This window comes from Plectropomus leopardus, chromosome 2, assembly GCF_008729295.1.
Source record: "Plectropomus leopardus isolate mb chromosome 2, YSFRI_Pleo_2.0, whole genome shotgun sequence".
Taxonomy (NCBI): Eukaryota; Metazoa; Chordata; class Actinopteri; order Perciformes; family Serranidae; genus Plectropomus; species Plectropomus leopardus.
Window position 1 is genome coordinate 25,088,134 of NC_056464.1, and position 20,905 is coordinate 25,109,038.

At 36.2% G+C, this 20,905-nt stretch overlaps 1 protein-coding gene across 2 annotated transcripts in view; it reads left to right on the forward strand.

Annotated features, from left to right (window-relative positions):
• The first annotated feature begins 3,852 nt into the window (after positions 1-3,852).
• iars1 (isoleucyl-tRNA synthetase 1) overlaps positions 3,853-20,905 on the forward strand; it is a 73,243-nt gene continuing 56,190 nt past the window's right edge. The window contains exons 1-10 of one of the 2 annotated variants that reach the window (XM_042506187.1): positions 3,853-3,903; positions 5,543-5,666; positions 6,714-6,870; positions 6,992-7,111; positions 7,417-7,499; positions 8,473-8,590; positions 8,713-8,860; positions 15,098-15,185; positions 17,499-17,559; positions 17,802-17,897. In XM_042506187.1, the coding sequence (XP_042362121.1) occupies positions 5,548-5,666; positions 6,714-6,870; positions 6,992-7,111; positions 7,417-7,499; positions 8,473-8,590; positions 8,713-8,860; positions 15,098-15,185; positions 17,499-17,559; positions 17,802-17,897 (990 nt within the window). In that variant the 5' untranslated portion in view covers positions 3,853-3,903; positions 5,543-5,547. Of the gene's footprint in view, positions 3,904-4,305; positions 4,327-5,542; positions 5,667-6,713; positions 6,871-6,991; positions 7,112-7,416; positions 7,500-8,472; positions 8,591-8,712; positions 8,861-15,097; positions 15,186-17,498; positions 17,560-17,801; positions 17,898-20,905 lie in introns of those variants that run through there. The other variant, XM_042506179.1, reaches the window with a different exon arrangement.

Consider the following 20,905-nt stretch of genomic DNA (forward strand, 5'->3'; position numbering starts at 1 on the left):
ACGAATTGTAGATTCAAAACTTCTGGATGAGCTGCTCAACTTTTGAAGAGATGTGTGATGCAATAACACCTCATGAAGGGCCTGTTGTATCTTGCCTGAAGGAGCCAGGTCTTTCATCTCCTGATTTATAAAAGTGAAAAAGTGTTTCCTTTGCAGTTTTGTGAAATATGGCTTTTTCAAATCTCCTGAAATACCACCTCATGTTTTTGTGATAAATGGAAGATTTTTCAAAACTGATGCGTTTCCATTGGGTGTATTTTATATTCACAATTTCAATTTGCACAGTTTTGTTGCGGAAGCAGCCAGCTGCCACATTTTCTTCACTGTTAAAAGGAATTGGTTTCAAGGCAGGCTTTCAAACAACTTATAAAGCTCCGTCATCTCAAATCTTTGCAGAAAATATTAATGCTATACGTGTAGCTGAGATATTGAAAAGAATTAAATAGTGAAAGCATTGTTACAAGTGTTCCTCCTGTCTGTTGTTCATTTAATTGTGGGAAAGTTAAAAGCATTATTTGTGGGTAGGTTTAGCAGTTGTAGCAGATGCCAACATTCCTTAAATGCACGTTATTCAGCTGGCACTACAGCATTACAGTATAAAACTTTGCACATCCCCTTAAAATACTCCATAAAAAATATTGTTCCAATGGAAAACTAGTCTTATGTTGATCATTTGTGCTTTTACTTACAGGATTATTTTCTCATACAGACTATATCATAATCACAATATAATAAATATGATGTCTATAATGCTACTTCTGTTGTCAAAGTTGATAACAGTACCAGTGAGGTAGTTCCAGTACCATCCAGTGTTTTTTTTTTTATTTCCAGTTTATAACTTCTGTGAAAAATAACTCTCATCTTTGCTGAAACTGTCACTACACCAACACAGCAATACATGAGACAGAAAATATTTGAAAAATATCGTGCTCCTCAGGCTCCTGTTATGGCTTCTAATGGCTATGCTGCACGTGAACGACAACAACCAATCAGAACCAAAGAGTCTCTAACACAGCTGTCAATCATGTTCACCGCCGCCCGTGAACTGTGGCTTGTTGTGGCTGCTCGGCGGTGCTTGGTTCGTCGCGTTTTCCATCATGGCGCCCGGGTCGCTGACTTTCTCATTTTACAGCTAAACAGTACACTGTCTGGGTAAATTCTGGCAAATTGGCCATTAGAAGCACTATGAGGAGGCAGAATGGCATCATTTTTTCAGACTATTCTCATTTAATTAAGTGTGGACGTAGTGACAGTTTCAGCAACTATGACACAAATTATTTAACAAGTACCAACTGCAGCTTTAAACCAGAGACTGATATGCATGTTCACTACTTAAATGCAGATAAACAAGTATTTAGCTTTTGTGAGTGTGTTTTATGTTTTTTCAAATCGCTTCATTATTTTGCTTAAAAAAACAAACATGCAATTGTGCACTTACTGTCCTCTCTCGAGTTCCACCCTACTCACGTCACTGTTTTCTTTCTTTGCTGCAGGTGGACCCTAAATTCCTGAGGAACATGCGCTTTGCTAAGAAGCACAACAAGAGGTGCAGGAAGGCAATAAAGAGGCAATAAGCCTCCACCCGGTCACCTCCACGTCTGCCAGCGTCACACTGACTGTGTTTCCACCGTCACAATAAAGCTATGCTTTGTTAACAAACCATCAGATGTTTCTCTTTTATTGTATCTGACTTTTAAGGAATGATGATTTTGATTTGGCGCCTGGGATTTGTCCAAGGCGATGTCATCATAATCAATGTTGATCATTATAATCAAAAGAGGGAATGGAAGCTTAAGACACATAATATGACCACATGTCCCTGTTTTGTCTCTGGCTGAGGACGTTTGTAGCATGTTTACCACCCGTCTCTCTGGCCACCTTAAATACAAGGCAAACAAAAGAAAAGTAAATGATTTAAATAATTTAAAAGATAAATTGGATGAAGTAGATTGATTTTTAGTATGAAATTAATTTGTTCCTTAAGGATCGTGGTGGAACGCCAGTTATAAACATTGACTGAAGGACTCTTAGACTAATTGCAACATCAAATTATGGTTATCTGAGAAATATCTTCACTGATGAATAGTTGTGAAAAAGTGTTGTTTTTTAAGGAAAAGTAGAGTACATTACCTCTTACATACAGGATGTCCGTATATGTATGTCTTAAAGGCCAAATAACATGAAATAATTTAAATGTGTGGTCTGCAATTTTTTTTAAATCCTTGATAGAAAATTAATTCACTTTCATAATTGAGGTACTGATCTGCCAGTGAATTACATGCTACAACAAAAAAGTGGCCAACTTATCAGCATGACTGTTAAACAACTGTTTTTTTTTTTTGTTTAAGTGCCCAAAAGTTACCCTGCGTGAAGAAACTGAACACCCTCGTTCATTATGTATCGAGTCTTTTTAAAGTCAATTTGTTCTCACACAGCTCCTTACCTGGAAAAGCTGTGGAGACAATACAGGAAAGAGAGGAGAAAATACCATGTTGAAAAGTGGAATTTAGAAAGCATCTCTGGCAGATTATATTTATTATTTTAAAAAAAGGGATCTAATTTTGTCTGTGGTAGAAAAACACTTGCTTCTACTGTAATTACTAAAATTTGGGGCTATTATGGAAGAAGTACACTTATTCTAAATAAAGAACAAAATGCTGAAGAAATACAAATGAACAATCACAATTTTAAAGACACCAACAGGGTCTTGGTGCATGGAGGTTGCATTTTTTTTTCATAGCTTCTTATTTATGATTATGAGTAAAATAAAAACCCTGGTAGAGAAACTGGATTGTTTTTCTCTACTCAAAATCCAATTTTGTGACCTGCTGCGCATATGAAAGCCATCTTTTTCATTTAACTTCATAATCTCTTTTTCTCTGAAATTTTGCTGGGAAAGGCTGGAACTATACATTTACTATCCCTTCCTACTCTCCTCTTCACACTTACAAAAGAAAATCTTCCTTTCAATCTGATTTTCAATTTTGTGGCTATTAATTATCCAAATGCAGAAAGTAACTAGCAACTAAAGCTGAAAAATAAATGAAGTTCAGTAAGAATAATAATAATAATAACAATGAAAATAAATAAATAACACAGAGCGTCCAAAATGTGGTGAAGTAAAAGTACAAAGTAGCATTAAAGTTGCTTTTATTTTGTTGGTCAAGCACAGTAAAATGTCCTAATTTTAATTTCATTTATGTTTTATTGTATTAAATGAGTTAATACAATCAAACAAATAAACAGTAAAACTTTTTTTATAAACAGATACAAAGGTGACTTTTTATTTTATGCTTATTTATGTATTTATTTTTGGTCGCATTTTATTTATTTTGGTCGCATTTGTGGTTGTATTTTGCATTTATTGATTTTTCCAGCTTTACGTAACAAAAAATCTGTCCAAAATAAGTGTCAGTAAATGTCAGTACATAAACTAATCAAAATACTTAAAATAGTATTTAAAAAAACAGACTAACAAAAGTAATACATTTTCACATTACATCAGAGGTTTCACCAAATAGGTTTTTATAGTAATCTAAAATGTTGTTGCTTTTTTTGTTATTTATGAGTGAGTGAGGAAAACGTTGAATTAAAGTCAAACAAGAAAAAAAGACTGAAAGTGGGGTGTGAACCTCATAATGTTTTGTTTGTGGATAAAGAATTTCCCCTTTAAAATAATAATAAAAAACAACAACATAATTAAAATAGTTAATATCTGTATAATCATAACAGCCAGTTATATCTTTAAGGGTGATATTACAAGTATTAAAAACATGACAACTTAAATTATCGCATTTTATTTTCATCCCACAAACTAGCTTGCGTGGTGTCGTCATTTCCGCTCACGTTGACTTCAACTTGCATCATTTCTTGTCTCTCTTGGCAGCCGGGGGCAGAAAACATGTGAGTATATCCATTCAAACTCAATATTCACAACTTAAAGGTTTCGTTACAGCCACACTTCGCTGTGCATCTGACAGTAAATGTGTCTGTTTAAACGTCGCCTTTGACAAACTTTGCTGTCCGTTTAGCTTCAAGCTAACTAATTTAAGCGTTGACCGGCTAGCTTAGCCTGCTAGCTAACAACAAGGAGGCGTCATTCTTGTGAACTTCTGCTGTGAAAAACTGAGTTATTTGACGTGATTAACCAGTCAGGGAAACGTTTCTGCGGCTGCATGTTGAACCTCGAAATAAAATATTGGACCAGGCCTCAGTTTAGTACATGAAATGTTAAAAAGAAGCGCCTGTTCTGTTGTTAAACTGACGAGCACTGACAGGTTTGACAAGTCAGCTATTAATAAGATTCAGAGGGAGGTTTCGTCAAAGGTAGGCACATTTTTATATCCACACATAATGTTGGTTTAAATTACTAACTTTTATTTTTTTTAATTATTTTAAGTTGACTGATGTTGCTTACTTTATGTTTGCTTATTAACTTTGTTTGCCCTTTTGTTCGATTTTCTTGATTACATGGCTTTTGTATATGTTTAATATGCTTATTGAGGTGGGGTTCCTCATAAGTTTCTCAATGTCACCTGCACAACCTGGTCTTCTTTTGTTGTTGTATTTCTGTTTTCGACAAATATTGGTTGTTGAGGGTCGATACCAATACTGATTATTTGTGCTTAATGCAACAGATAACCAATATTTGGTCATATGCATTTACAATCAAAATGAAAAGATTTTTGTCGAAATTTAGAATTTGGATATAATAAACTCTAAAACAAAATATTTTTTAAATGCATTTAGCAAATATTACTCAAAACTGAAACTTTAAAAAATCTTCTACAGCAAGTTCCCTGCAACAAGTTCAGTGAAAAATTAAATATGGCATGAATGAATAAAAACAGCTCCCTGAGGTTTTACAAACTAAAGCTCCTCCATGTTGACACTTTCTTTGCACATATTGCAGACTGACTTCTCTGGTGTTTGTTGAGTATAATATGCACAAAGTTTCATTAATTAATTTTATGGCTGCTCTAATATTAAAATGCTGATACAGATAACTGGCAAAATGCTAAATATTGGCCCAATAATCGACCAGGCGGACAGTCTGTCTACCCCTAATATCAATAGAGTTTTAAATTTCATATTTATATAAGCTCATGTTATATGTGAATTGTTAGTTTGTCTATTTCCTATGTATTTTTTTTAAGTTGTTTATTTCTTTTACTCCTCAATTTGGTAATGTCTTTTCCTGTATATATATCTACAAATTATTTTTTATAGGTAGTATAAGGAAAATGTTATTAACAATACACTTTTCTTTTTCTCAAATAACTTGTCCCAATTGTTAGGTAGCATTGTGGGATAATGAATGTGTGTTGAAAGTTAGATTTACTCAATCTTGGTTCATTTGTTTAAATTATGGCTAATCATTGATAGTTTATTGGGTTATACTTTATTAAAATCTCAGCCCTAAATGGGGAAAAATAAAATATTTATCATGTAATCTTCATGACACATACTGTGAGATTTATTTCAGTGTCTGCCTGCTCCACATGTTTATTGAGTTACATTATTGTTTTCTGTGTTTTGGCAGACATCATGGTGGAGCCAGTACCGGAGTCCATCAACTTTCCCTCCGAGGAGGAAAAGATCCTGAAGTTGTGGCAACAGAAGGACTGCTTCCAGGAGTGTCTCAAACAGTCCAAAAACAGGCCCAAGTAAATCCAACTGTCTATTTTTTATAGTTATTAATTTACTGTGTTAAACAGCCATCGAAGCCTAAGATGAAGTTAGTGTTTTGTTAAACTTTAACTCAAGCCAGTGGTCTAAATTTTCTTAGTTTGAAATACATTTATCTCTGTATAAAATTTGAAAAAAAACCCCAAACTTTTAACCTAGTCATTAAGCTAGTAATAAATAAATATGCTTTTTGTATTATTTAAGCAAATGGGTTTTTTAAAAATATTTTTGAATAAATTATTAAATAGTTTTGAACAGAAACATATTCACCTTGCTGCATCATGTAGTGCTGGCAGCGAATAAGCACTGTTTAAAGGGATCGTTATTCCAGCTGTTGCGCTGCCAAGTCACGCACTTGCATATCCTGATTAACCAGTTACTTTTAGACTCCACTGAATACTTTCATAATTTTATCTCCTTGAGTATCAGTACTTTCCATCGTATGAAAACATGTAGAAAGAAACACTGGGGCATTAATGTCAGTTTAATAAGTTTATAGGAATCTTCTCAGGTGATAATTCTCAGTAAGCACAAAAATTAAATGTTAAAGCTACAGTTGGTAACTTTTATGATCTTTTTTTGGGTCATATTTTCTGAAACTGTCTCTAAATTTTGAAAGAAGAGCAGAAGACTGTTAGGCGGTGCTTGGTACGCTGTTTAATTGTTTACAACATGACTGCTGGGTCACAAACCTTATTTTGCAGCTAAACTGTAAACTAAAATATGTTACTGAAAACATTTGAGGTGAGAAATATGCAATGCAATGACAGATCTCAAGTTTTGTTAAAATTATTGGGGCAACTCCTAGTATTACACTTGATTTTCTCTAAATATGAGACAGACATTAATTCTGTAAGCTAAGAATGAGAAGTTTTATTGTCTCGTTGTCTTACATGCTTGATTGAGAGGAACCGGTCATCTTGTCTTATCATTACATAGCTAACATTTTTTTAATCAGTGAGAAAACACTATCTAGCCTGATGACCAGATCTTTAAAATTATTTTCCCATCAATTTCCTAACCAGGTACACCTTCTATGATGGCCCTCCTTTTGCCACGGGTCTACCCCACTATGGGCACATCCTGGCTGGCACCATCAAGGACATCGTTACTCGCTTCGCCCACCAGAGTGGCTTCCATGTGGACCGGCGCTTTGGCTGGGATTGTCACGGCCTGCCTGTGGTAAGAGTCTGTCATCCTGAATATTGTTAAAATCACATTGTATGGATTTTTTTTTGTATATTTACATGTACATCCGGTGGTTATTTATTTGTCTCGTGTTGCTTTGTGTGTTTTTTTGTAGGAGTATGAGATTGATAAGACTTTGGGGATCAAAGGGCCCGAAGATGTGGCCAAGATGGGCATCGCTGAGTACAACAAGCAGTGCAGGAACATTGTCATGAGATACGCCAACGAGTGGGAGGTGAGCATACAGGAAAGAACAGTATGTGAGAGAACTGTGTGGAATCATACTTGAGAGGCCAGTTTGGTTTTTTATTTCATTTGGCAAACAAATGAAAAAACACAACTTTGAATGAACAGTGCACTGAACCTGCTCTGTGACATGCTGACGGTTTTAATATTATAGGATTTATATGTTCCTTGTTAAAGACTGACCAAAATAATAGTGCTTTATAACAAGTTTCCCTGCAGAATTGTAGCATGTGATCGTTTCTGGGTTTTTTGATTTGCTAAATGAATGTTTTTTTGTTTTTTTTTTATTCCTAGAACTCAGTGAAGCGAATGGGAAGGTGGATTGACTTCAAAAACGACTACAAGACTCTCTACCCATGGTTCATGGAGACTGTCTGGTATGAATGTTAGATTTACTATATACAAGTTTAGCCTTAAAGATACATGATTTGTATTTCACTTGTATACAAGGAATAAAAGGTAGACCCCTTTTGATATACTTATATCAGCAAATCATTTTCATCAGAGATTTCTTTTGATTTATTTTTTTTCCCACTTAATCATTTCTTAAATTATTTAATTTCGGTCTTTTTCAGCTTATGCCCCATTTCCCCTTGTTTTTGAAATTGGCCCAGTATTGAGCAAGAAGGCTGTTAAACAAGGTGCGATTTAACTACAGTAAAAAGATGAACCACGACGGAAGGCTTTAGCATGTGTCATTTGTTTCTTTGAATGAAGTCTGTTTTACGATGATAAAATTAAAATAAAAAGTTAAAATTAAACATTAAATTGAGTCTGGTGGGTTTTGGCCGTAGCAATTTTGGGAGGTTTTTGAATTAACAAAAAGGATCTTACTCTTATACTAAAAGGTCTTCCTTTCCATAAGGTATCAGATGCTTAGAATAATAATACGAGCCTATCGGAGACAATAGCAGCACTTTTAATGGGCGGAAATCAATGGTGCTAACATGCCCCGAGTGGTTGCATTGCAGCTGGCAGCAATAAAACAGGCTGCATAGCCTGTTCTCCCTCAACAGTGGACTAATTTCAAGCATTATTGTTACCATTAGTCACAAAGACACAAAAAATGGGAGCATAGGGTCAATTTTTAAATACCAAAGTTACCCTTTAACTTATTTTCCAGAAGGAAATCTGTTTTTTAGCCATGCTTTAAACACAAAGGTAACAGGAGTACAAAGATGATAATGAATAATCTCAGTGTACTTAGAGTGTAATACTTAAAGCAATGTATAATAAAAAAATGCAATACAAAACAGACTTAGTCCAAGTCTTGAGTCTGTTCCTTTGTGTGTAGCTTTTCTCTGTTGTTTTCCTCTTTTAAGTTTTTTCATGTATCCTCTATCCCTTCAGGTGGGTGTTCAAACAGCTGTACGATAAGGGTCTGGTTTATAGAGGTGTCAAAGTCATGCCTTTCTCCACTGCCTGCAACACCCCCCTGTCCAACTTTGAGTCCCACCAAAACTACAAGGTTGGCACAAATTACAACTCGACCTCCCACCTCAACTGGTCTAATTCAGCACCAGTAACAGCATTTAATGTTTGAATGAAAACACTGAATTGACTTAATCTCTGTTTTATTTTTGTCTCCAGGATGTTCAAGATCCATCTGTGATTGTCAACTTCCCGATAGTTGGCAATGAGGATGTGGCTTTGATCGCCTGGACGACCACACCATGGACACTGCCGAGCAACCTGGCCCTCTGTGTTAACCCTGAGTTCTTGTATGTCAAGGTCAAAGGTGAGCGATGAAACTCCACACATAAGTTGTTGTTTTCTGACGTGTTCCTCGAGCTGTTTCACCATTATACACAATTAATTTAAGTTTTTTTTGAGCTTTGTATAGCTTCTCCATTTTTTTGTGAATCTGATTAGGTGCAAAAAGTGTTTCCAAATATTTTTACTGAGCCAAATATGATCATACATGAGTATATTGTTATGTCAATGCTCATTTCCATTTATATAAAATAATTATAACATTATATTTTTCTTTTGAGAAAAAGAGAGAGGAATTTTAAAAGAATACATAATTTAAAAAAAAAATGTAATCTAAATTGACAAAAATAAAATGAATGTATATACTGAAAAAGAGACGTAAAATGAATCTAAATTTACAAATAAAAACATAATCAAGATAAGGGGGTCTAGGAACATTGATTTCCTACCTTTATCTCCTCCCTTAGTCTTCTTTTTCTTCCTGAACCTCTTCTGTTTCCTTGTCCATTCCGTTCACTTATTAAACTCATTAATTAAAATGAAACGTAATTTAGGATTAAACTCAGTAAATTCTTTGTCATTAAGACATGCAGTATGTTATCCTTTCCAAATGCGATGTGCTGGTTAGATCATGTAACTACATTTTGTATTCAGGATCTATCGTTTCTTTTCCTGCCATGCATTTTTTTTTACATGAGGTGATAGGAAGGTATTTTTTAGGCTGTGGTGAGTCTTTTCAATTCTTCAGAGAAAGTAAGAACAGTAATAATAAAGGTTCTATTTCTAGAGGAGTATTAATAATTTCTCAGATGTTGTTGATGATGTCAGACCAAAAATATTCAACCTTTGGGCATATTACAAAACTATGAAAAAGAGTTACCTCTGTGGAATGACATTTGATACATTTTGGATTTTTTGCTGTGTATTTTTACATCAGTAATAGAGCCTGTAGTAATTTAAATTGGGTAAGCCAGTGTTTGGTGTTTTGAGCATTTGCATATGTGCTCAAGACTGCCCACATGTTATCTGCTGTTTCAGTAGCTATTTTTTTGCCAGCTGGCTTTAAAACTTTTAGAAGATGGAGAGGTTATTGATAGCAAGGTGTAGGGATGTTCCTAATGATTTATTTTCTTAGACAAGTTAGACAGGTTTACACTGAGACTGGTCGATTAGTTTAAAGATAAGCTAACAGAAGAAAAATGTGCACAACTTGATTTATAACGTTAAACCTTGTCTAAGAAAATATTGTGTTTAAGAGCCATTTCGAAAAGCTAATCACATTTTTCAGTAACAAATTATATTTTGAAGGCCGCTGAAACATGTGGCACTTTTCATCATACCTTATGAACACTGCACGACAACTCCATAAATAAAAGTTAGCAAATAACATATATTTACTAAGTAATTAATGTACCGCGTCATCTCTATACAGTTTCATTTATTGAATCTTAAGAGCACACGTGTGTGTGTAAAAGGGAGGAGAGGGAGAGCTGTTGATGATCAGTGTGTTAGTGTCGCATGCTGATTTAAATCCCTCCCGTTTTCTTGTGGGTATTTTAGAATAGGTTACAGGTTATCTCAGGTTATCTGAAGTTTAACTGACTAGTAATTCTGGTTCTGTGTAGCAACATTTGTTCCACTAGCCAACTAATAGCATTCATTTGTTGTAGGATGATGGTAGAAAAGTGTCTAGATATGATGATGTATGACGATTTTGTCACTTTTTTTGTGTGAACACACTACATACTTAAAAAACCTGCGTAGGATTGTTGTGTGGTATGAAATTGGGCGACAGCTTAGGGTTTTGAAAATCAGTGCTTGGTCCCCCGTGCCAATAGAAACCCCCCTGATGTGCTGAATAGGACTGAATGCCTCTCTGCAGGGTTTGTTGGTCTGAAGTGTTTTGTCCAAACAGAATCTGCTCTTCGTGTTAACCTTGTCGTCAGGATACTTTCAGGTTACTGTTAAGAAACATTATTATTTTGTTGCTGTTGTCTGTACTTTCTTCAAGACATTGTAGGGGAAAAAGGAAATATCTGCTCAAATATCCAGACCACAAACATGTTTGTGTTGTGGGTTACTTGAATTACAAGGACTGATAGTTTTGTTGAACGATGTTACTTAAATGCTGTAGCCTGAGGCCGAAGTTTTCTGACTGAAAATCTTGTTTCCCTCGTGGGTTAAGTATTCTGGACCACAGTATCAGCTGATGGGTGTTTTTATTCAGAGAGAACAAACAAAAACAAATTAACAGAGGAGGAGTGCCGCCTTGGCAAATTTGCACCCAGAGGAAGGGATTTTGTACCATAATGTGTTGGTGGAGTTTTTAGCCTCTGGCTAAGTGTTAGCTGATGAAATAAGAGGGTTTTTTCATTGTATGACAGGAGACTCGATGTGACTGCAACTTTGTTGTTATCTACAACTAAGCCGACGCTTCACATTTAAGAGCAGTAAATTGATGCTGAGGCATAACTGATATTCATATAGGCTCATTAAAAACATTATTTGTCCTGTAAGTACATGTAGACTCACCCACATAAAATGTCCCTCTCAGATTTAAACAAAAGACAAATGTAGTTGTGTATCAACTTTGCTAATGACTGCTACGTACAAGTTGCTCCAATAAGTGTTTTTGCAACTTTGAGTAGTAGCTGCAAAATCCAAAATCTATGAGTTTGTTAAGGCACAAACATTGGTAAAAGCAATAATAGAACAGCTGGAACAGTCTGGTGATAAAATTACATCACTTTACTGTAATGCAGCCAGTAGGTGGGTTTCCATTAACCCTGAAATTGCGCAAATTGATATTTCAAGTATAAAATATGCCTAATGGAAACACTTAAATTTTGAAAAAATTCCTAATTATTGCAAAAAAAGTATTTACGCTTGCATGAGGTAGTATTTCAAGTGATTCGAAAAATCCATAATTTTCAAAACTGCAATGGAAACACTTTTTTTTTGCTTTAATATGTTGCATGATGCCATGGCTTTGCCTTTTGTTGGCCAGAACTGGCTCCCTCAGACATGATGCAGCAAGTGCTACAAGAGGTGTGGATCTTCAGCATAGTGTGGGGTCCTCATAGACAGTGTCCTAGTGTTTCATTTTCAGTAGTCATGTAAACAGATTGGTAGCAACATTGTCTTTTTTGGAGAAAGGGCAAAAGACTAAATATTCTGTGCATGGAAAAAGAAAGTGAGCCAGCAAGCACAGCACCAGGACCCTGAAACTGAAGCAGATTTATTTATTTTATTTTATTGTATTTCATATGGACAATGTGAATTAACATAGCACAACTTCCACCTGATACAAACAAGCTGTAACTGATGTTTTACATATTGAGATTATAGTTTTTTCTAGTTTCCAACTCCTGTCTGTAATTAGGCTTTTACTAAAGAACAGAAGGAAAAAAGAGAAGTATCTAGGTCACAAATAATAACATGCATACAATAACAGTAATGGTAAAAAAAAAAGTACAAAAGGTAAACATTTACGTCAAGATTACATAGAATTACAACATACAGTCGCAGTGAAAAAACAGGCAAAGAAGACACAAATATCAGTGTTACATACAGTTACAACAATTTTGCTTCAGCCATCTGTTAACACTTTTGTTAAAAATCTGAATACCTTGTGTTAATTTTATTTTGGTTGGTAGTGTGTTCCACATTTTAGAGCCTTTTATGAGCCTTTTTTAAAAAGGCTGACTGCCCTAAGGAGGTCTTGCTTCGTGCCAGTTTACACTTGCTGCTTGCTGTGCCCCCGGTGTTGCCACCACTGTTTTGCCTGCTGATACATTTGCATGAAATATCCAGTGCTAAATTGTGAAGGCATTTAAAAATCAGTTTGAAGGATGAGAATTGAAAGAAAATGATCAAAACTGAGCAAATGGTACTGCCTCAGTATGTATCTAAATGTAACTCAACCATCATTAATTTCATTATTTACCCCTGTGCTTTTTATACTGACATGTCAAAATATCCTCAGTGGAAAAAGGCCTATCACTTTAACATAAACTGACAGTTTTGTCCCTGTGCAGGTCATCTACATTTGTGTGTGGCTCAGACCTGACAAATGTAGATGAACCTCAAATCAGGTCAATTAAAAAAAGTGTTGTCCTTGTTCAAATATAAAAAAGAAAATACTCCAGAGAGGTGGCTAGTGTTTTTCTGTTACCCTCCTGATGTAGTTTTTGGTTCCCTGAGAGAGAATCTGGTGTTTTTTTTAAAAGGATGACCTAGATTCATGCCAGTGTGTCAGTGTGTATATGATCCTGCAGGGGGCACTGTTGAAGCACAGTCTGTCCCCCTCACTGCACTGCCTGCGCTGTGCTGCATGGGAGACCGCCTTGGAATACCAATGAATGTTTTTTTATTTTTTTTATATCAGCTCAGTCTCTCTTTTTATCTCCCGTCCTCTCTCTCGCTCCATCTTCATCCAAATCCCCCCCCCCCCCCCCTCATTTTCTTATCACTCCCTTTGCCTCCACATGCACCTGTTTTTGTCCTTCGCTGTTCTTATTTTCTGTCTCTTTTCGTGTCTGTCTCTTCTCCTTTGCTGCCTTTGTTGCTGTTTGAGTTGAGGGCTGTCAGCAGCGGCAGGTCTGAGCTGTGCAGTCATTTGTCACACCAGTGAAGAGAAGAAACATCTTTTATTGATGCTGCCCCCTTCTCTCTCTCTGTGCGTCTCACTGTCACTGGCCATTTTTGGTTTTTGCCCTCCTCACAACTGTTGTCCCTAATGTTCTCCACCTTTTATTCGTCCTAAAGTCCTCATTTGGCCAGTTTTCCAGGAGGTTCAGTAACCCAAAATGTCAGGCAGTCATCCTAAATAAGGTGGTGTTTGTGTGTGTTTCAGTCAGCCCTGTTCTTGGTTGATTGGTTGCAGCCACATGATGCGGTCCTTTGCTGACCTTGACATCACGGCTCACTGTATAATTATGAAGCAGGAGTTGACATAGATGTTTAGCAGACTTGAATGTATCACATCTATTCGATACCTGGATTTGAACCATGTCTGATGAGGTGCAGTTTATTATACGTGAAATTCAGTTCAATAAACATAAATCATTCTGCAGGGGCTATTTAGATGGCAGGCTTTAAAAAGGGACCAGAGCTCCCCTAAAAAAACCCTCATTTTTCATCATATTGATCAGTATCTTTAGTCTCACCTCATTACATTCACTGTGAGCTTTGAAAGCTGCACCGAAAAGGAAAAAAAGGGAAAATATAAAATCACCTGCTGAGACTTTAATGTGAATGTTGTGACCTTCTTCAAAACATTTTTGTTTTTGTCATGTAATAAAGACTTTTTTTTTTTTTTTTTTACATGAGAAATCTTGACATTGAATAATGCTCTCTGTTGTTGTTGCCTTTTTGTTTAATGCCACAGATGGTACAACACGGAAGGTCCAGTACACTTCTTTGAGTCAATCAGTCTTTCAGTAAATCAGTCAGTCAATCAGACTTCATTTATTTTTAAGATTATTTTTTGGGCTTTTTTTCATTGTGTGTTAGGGGGAGAGAGAGGATGACATGCAGCGAAGGCCTGAGGTTGGAATCGAACCCACGGCTGCTGTGGCAAGGACATAGCTTTTATACATGGGGTGCCATCTCTACCAGCTGAGCTACTGTGCGCCCCTATCAGACTTACAAAAAACAAATAAATGTATAGCACCTTTCAGAACAATTAATGAATGCACTTCAAAGTGCTTTACAAGCCATTTTTGTTAAAAATAATGAGATGATCATAAAATAAAACAGAATAAATCATACTGATTGACCATAAAATTTGATGAGAGAAAAATAAACAAATGATAAGAAAATAACCATAAATAAATAATAAATTCTAAAATTATAAAATACTAAATAAAAGCTAGACTAAATAGGTTCTAAGTAAGAATGGGCATTTTAAGTAATTTCCATATTACAGTACTTGCATTAAATAATTGTAGAGCTCAAAGAATAGAAATGTAAATTGGGCAACAACAGAAAAACAAGTACATGCATTTATTGAACAACCAGGCTTCAATTAGCCTATTAAACCATGTATTAAATTTGTCTTAATTTGTTGCTTGTACGCCTTTTTGTAATGACATAAGATGTGTTCTTGTTTAATGTGCGCCTCCATGTAACAGCAGCAAAGGATGTTATGTATTGAGCCTTAGGTCAATGAGAGGTCTGGATTTACTCAATGACTCGATCTGGCAGTTAAGTGTGAAAAATTAACAAACACACTAATAAAGTTTTTGTGTTCATCTCTCAGATAACACCACAGAGAAGACCTACATCATGATGGAGGCCAGACTGGGAGCTCTGTTCAAATCTGAGAGCGAGTACACTCTCCTGGACAAGTAAGTACACAGGACGCTGTAATCCCCAAAAACAAATGTGTAGAGTGCAAGTGACTAATATGTGAAAGACACAGTAATATGAAAAATACATTCTTGAAGTTCTAATCTCATGTCCTTGTGTAAATTGTTCATTTATTTCTTGCTACAAGCTAAATATATGTCAAAAAGATAGATTTGAGTGTTTTTGTATCATAATCCCTCTTTTTGATGATTCATCTTGATCTCGGAGGTGTTTAAAAATGCATCTAATCAAACCCCCGCCCATCATGCAAAACTGCACTTGACCGTTAGCCAGTGGGTAGCGAGCAGAGAAATATCATAGCAGGTGGTGTGTGTTTGGGTCAGTAAGTTAAAACTAAATGTGCTTGAGGTCTAACTTATTAATTTAACCCCTTAACCCCCAGCCTGTAAGGTGCCAAAGTAAAACAGTCCTTTGCTGATCCACTGGGGGAATTGGTTCCCCAAAATTACTTGAAATTATTGAACCGCAGAGCCCGGTCCTGTTTCATTATTGGCAACATGAAACTGCTGTTTGTTTTCATCAGTGCAGCTTTTTTCACTGATGCATTGGCAATCTGAGCACTGATGATTTGATGAGGTCTTTTAGCTGCCTCATGTCGCTTTAAAACACATCAAGACTGATTGTCAGCCTTCTGTTATTGCTGACAAATGCTGCTAATTTGCATTAAAGCCAATATGACTGACCTTTGTAATAGTGTTTTAAGTGTTTATGGCTCTAGATCATCTTAGTAAGTGGCGTTGTTAGGAATGACGCAGAGTGGAGAAAACCTATTACCCGAAGCACGGAGAAACTAAATTCTCCTTAATGTTCGTCTATGCGCATAATATGGAGATGGATGGAGCCCTATGTCCGCACTCGGGGGCAGTGTAGCGTACTTCAGACAAGATACTATAACTGAAGGAGACAACAAAAACAGTTTTAAAAAACGGCATAACGGAACCAATCTGTTAAAAAAAAAAAAAAACAACTCTTTGTCCACATGTTGCAGTGTTTTTAATGGCCTCACAGACCACCACCATCTACATGCTTCCTCCGTTAAAAAATACATTTTTACAGTTTTACATTCCTCGATCTTGGCCATGTTGTTGAGTGAAACTTTTCTATCTATTGGCTGCATTTATGTTATTGTAAAGGAGGCTTGCAAGTATGAGGGCAGTGACTTTTACAGTGTTTTCAATGATTATAATGAGCCCTCATACCACCATGTTCTAACTGGAGGCGAGTGTCGGATATCGCGCTGCATCACGTTGCATCGTATGCTCTTTGTCCACACTGCATACATTAAAATGGAACTCTGTCGCTTCATGTAAACAAACCGCTTAGAGATCAACGGTGCACTCAGAGCATACTCAGAGACATAACCACTGAAAAGATGTGTGAGCACTTATTTCCCCATCATCTATAGTCACAACAGCACTATTGAGGGTAACTTCGAGAAATCATTGTTGTAGCTTCCACTTTACAGCATACTGTCATCTCCACTTTCTAATACAAGTTAACTTGCTAGCATCCCACAACATTTTCCAATATTTACACAAACATTCAGCTCCCTTGTGTTCTCCCTGCAGCCAGAAGCCATCTTTATTGTAGCGACGCCCACATTCCCATCATGTCCCGTGCTGGACTGAGTCATGTTTAGTTTGCAGTTGAGTTTGCTGTTTTATGTTCCAAAATGCAAAATCTCTTTCTGTTAGTGTTTCTAATGTATCTGTTCAGATCATGGTAGCTTATGCTGTTTTTTGGGGGGCGGTTTTAGTGTATTGTTTACACCATTAGTGAATTGTCTGTCATACTTCATGACTCTAAAATGCCATCCTCAGCACCAGAGCTTCTGCTTGAATAAGAGATCATACCTCTTAAAAAGCATTTAACTTAGGTGTCCACATGTGAAGCCCTATTATTTGCAGTGCTGTCAACGTGTGCGACAGGAATAAAATAGAAAAGGGGCATGCGAAAAAACTGCTGCTCAAAACGGCGCACCGCATTGCACTGTATCATGTTGTGTAATGTTGTTCACTGTCGGGCAGCCCCATTGGAAACAACTTAATCAAACAGATTTAATCACTGACACTCGCTCACGTTGCATCTAGCTAGGACACAGTGTTCGCTCTTCTAAAATCCATGTAAATGCATGTGCATCTTAACAGAAAAACAACTTATGTAATATATAATATTTGATTGATTCTAAACTGTAGCATCTTTTTAGGACCGCAGTAGAGTAGAAGAAATATTAGTGAGGAAATAAAATGAAAATGAATTACAGACTTGAAATGTGTTTTGTGTATTTTTAGATTTCCGGGCAAGACTCTGAAGGGGAAAAAATACAAGCCCCTTTTCCCGTACTTTGCCAAGGTTAGTAGTTTGTGTTCCTCTTCGTGGCTGTTCTACAGGTTTATGTATTGTTTGTCACAAATGAAGACAGACACAATGTCTCACTTTAATTACCTGTCTGACAACAAATTGTCATCTCACTTTACCATCTTAAATCTGTCTCTTAATCTTTCTCTATATATCACTACTTGTGGCTGTTTCTTTTGTTTCCATACCACTCAACCCTCCGTGATGCAATTCTCCTCATCCGTGTTTCACTTCAGTGTGGGGAGAGAGGAGCGTTCCAGGTGGTGATGGATAACTACGTCAAGGAGGAGGAAGGTACCGGAGTGGTCCACCAGGCACCGTACTTTGGAGCTGTAAGTGTGGTCTTTCACTGTTTTTCAGCTTCTGCATTTTTTTTAATCAAGAGATTTATAATTGTTGTTTATACAGTTGAAAGTAAAAGGAAGAAAAAAAAAATTAGCTTGCGCGTCATGAATGTCTTTGTGACCACAGAAACCTAAAAATATTCAATTTAAACTGATTAAAAAAAATAAATAAATAAAATAAATGTGGCATCAGGAAATAAAAGCCCTCTGCAGTAGAATACTATAATAATAAATAAAGTTAAAGTTAAAGATATAAATAAAAGTCCCCTGAAATAAATAAATAAATGTAAAATTATTAATAAAAGTCCCCTGAAATAAATAAATGTAAATTATAAAAACGTCCCCTGAAATATATAAATATAACATTATAAATAAAAGTCCCCTTAAATTAATAAAACAGTCCTTTTGAAAAATGTCCTTTTTTATTTTTATTATAAAAACGACAGATGTAGGGAATTGGCACCTATTGGCAAGTGTTTAAAAAACATTGTGATGCATTTCCTGACTGATCAGAAAGTAATGAATAATGGATGATGTACTTTGACAGTTCATCATAGTCTAAGGTTTTAGCCCAGTAGTCTAGACTCTCGACCAAGACTAACAGAGTGCAATAATCAAACAGTGCACTGTGGTGGCTGAGTGTTCTGTGTGCAGCCCTTGCAGTTGATCCTGCTCCCTTCTGTCACTGTCACAGAGCTCAAACCTGCCTCCTGTCAGGCTCACCCTCCTCCTTTTTAATTATAGTGTACTCCACTTCCTCGAGTGATTTGGAATGAAGTTCAGAAATGCTCTTCTGAAATGTTGCTTCTAGTGAGCTTGTTTATCCAATCCTGCAGATGCTCATATGGAGCAAACTCTAGAGGAAAACGTTCACTTTTTGTCAAGTGTAACAAGTCATTTGGCAGTTTTCCTGCCGTTCAGTGTTTAAAAAGTTTAGTCTTTCATGTCTGTCTAGAAGCATTGCCTTTACCGACACAACTCAGTTCAATTATTTTCTGTTCCTGTATTTGCTGCTTTTCTGAATTTGCAGAGGGTTTCATGTTGTAGTTGTTAAAGTGGTTAACATGTTTTCCTCATTTGTGCTGCTTTGAGTGCCTTCAGCCATGGCAGGTGTAGCTCCTGTGTAGCAGAGTTAACACATGCAAGCATATATGACATTAACATATTATAACTTTACAAGAGGACTTAACCTGTAAATATAACTGTGGTCCATTATAGAATAGAATATAGGAAAGAATCTATCTTTATTGTTCACAAGAGTGGAAATTTGTTTTTGGCCCACCAGACACAGGAAACAAGCACAATAAAAAGCAGATAAGCGAGTAGAAAACAAACATATAGCTTGATTAGAAACAGTTAACACATAAAATTGTTCATAGCAGTCACTTTGAGTTAATGAAGTTAGTGAAATACTTATTTAAAGGGATACTTACACGATTTCCAACCTGCTTTCTATCTAACGATGTGGGTAGTATATTTAGATAAACTGTGGTAAACTTCCCTCCATGTAGCCAGTACCTAGATATCCCCCAATGGATTTTTGCTGGCTCTTGGGCTATTGCTCGAAAAACAGGCTGGACTAACATATTTGTTTTTTTTACCACCTGTGCCGCCACCACAGGCACAAAATTGTATAGAGCTGCATGCTGGTGGTTGTAGATTTTCTACCTATTGATCAAAAGCATCATTTTCTCTGTTTTCTCTGGTTATATATCAACAATTTCCAAACTCTTTGCCTCTGTCTACTGCAAAGACATATTAGTTTTATGTGAGGACTCTTTTTATCGGTGAAATACTTGTTCACCTTTAATTTCTATGTTGTTAAGAAATGCACAAGATAAATGCAAGATAATTGTATGAAATATTGTGATTGATTTATTGTATTGATTTTTATTTGAAACATGTAAAACAAACAAAGCAAAACAGATAAAAACAAAACAAAATAGTAATGGGTGATGATCAGTACAGAACTCAAAAAATAGACTCTAACAACCAACAAAAACAAATTCTTACATGTTCAAAAAGGCAAAAGTACCCCATCTCAGTTAATTCATGAACTTCATCAACTAACACGAGTTTATATTTCTTTCAAATGCTACAGTATCAATGTATTCCCACAGTCTCAAGGCCAATGTTGTAGTGCTATCAGAGGTATTGGGTCATTGCTAATAGGTTAGATGCCCTTGTCAAGGGCAGATGGATGCCCCTGTGGCTATAGCCAGCTGTGGATACATACTCAGTCTTAGCTTCCTCTTCTGCCCTCTCTGCCTTTTTTGACTGCAGCTCAGTCCCCACAGGGCTGTTAACTAAACCCTTCACATCAACATCCCACATACATTTTACTTTCCAAGGTTTGATTTTTATTTGATTTGTTAACAGTTTTGTTATTTAGTGATCACATTCATATTGATTTGTTGATGGAAATCTCAAACACAAACACATTTCCTCTGAAGATATACAGTGTGAGGAAATGTGCTGTAAATACATTTTTCAAATTTTATGTTGTCATGACTGGATGTGAAGTGACCCTGCGAGCCATCCATCTTGGATCTTCTTGACAGGGTGTTTGAATACAAAATACATTTACAGCTGGACAGTACTCAGATCTTTCATGCATAGCTGCCACATACCAGTAGTGCTTCTTTCAACACAGCAAAAAGTATCCAGCTCAACAAGGAATTTAATAAGCAGTCATAACATTTCTTAAAACTAGTGAAGCTGGCTGCCAAAGAGGTTAGATAATTATTTTCATATGATTCGGGTTTCCACACACATCATTGCACTCTGTATGAGAAAGCTGGTTTATTTATTTTTTTTTACTACCATAGGATGGGACACTAGTACATATTTCTTTATAAGGCCATACCACAGGAACGGCCTTCTTATTGATGTTCCCTACTGACTCTTAAAACTGTCAGTAGCTGCAATCTTCGGTCACACGGACAACTTATGTACGTCAGTCCTCGTTGAAAATGCTTTCAGAGATTTTGCTGCCT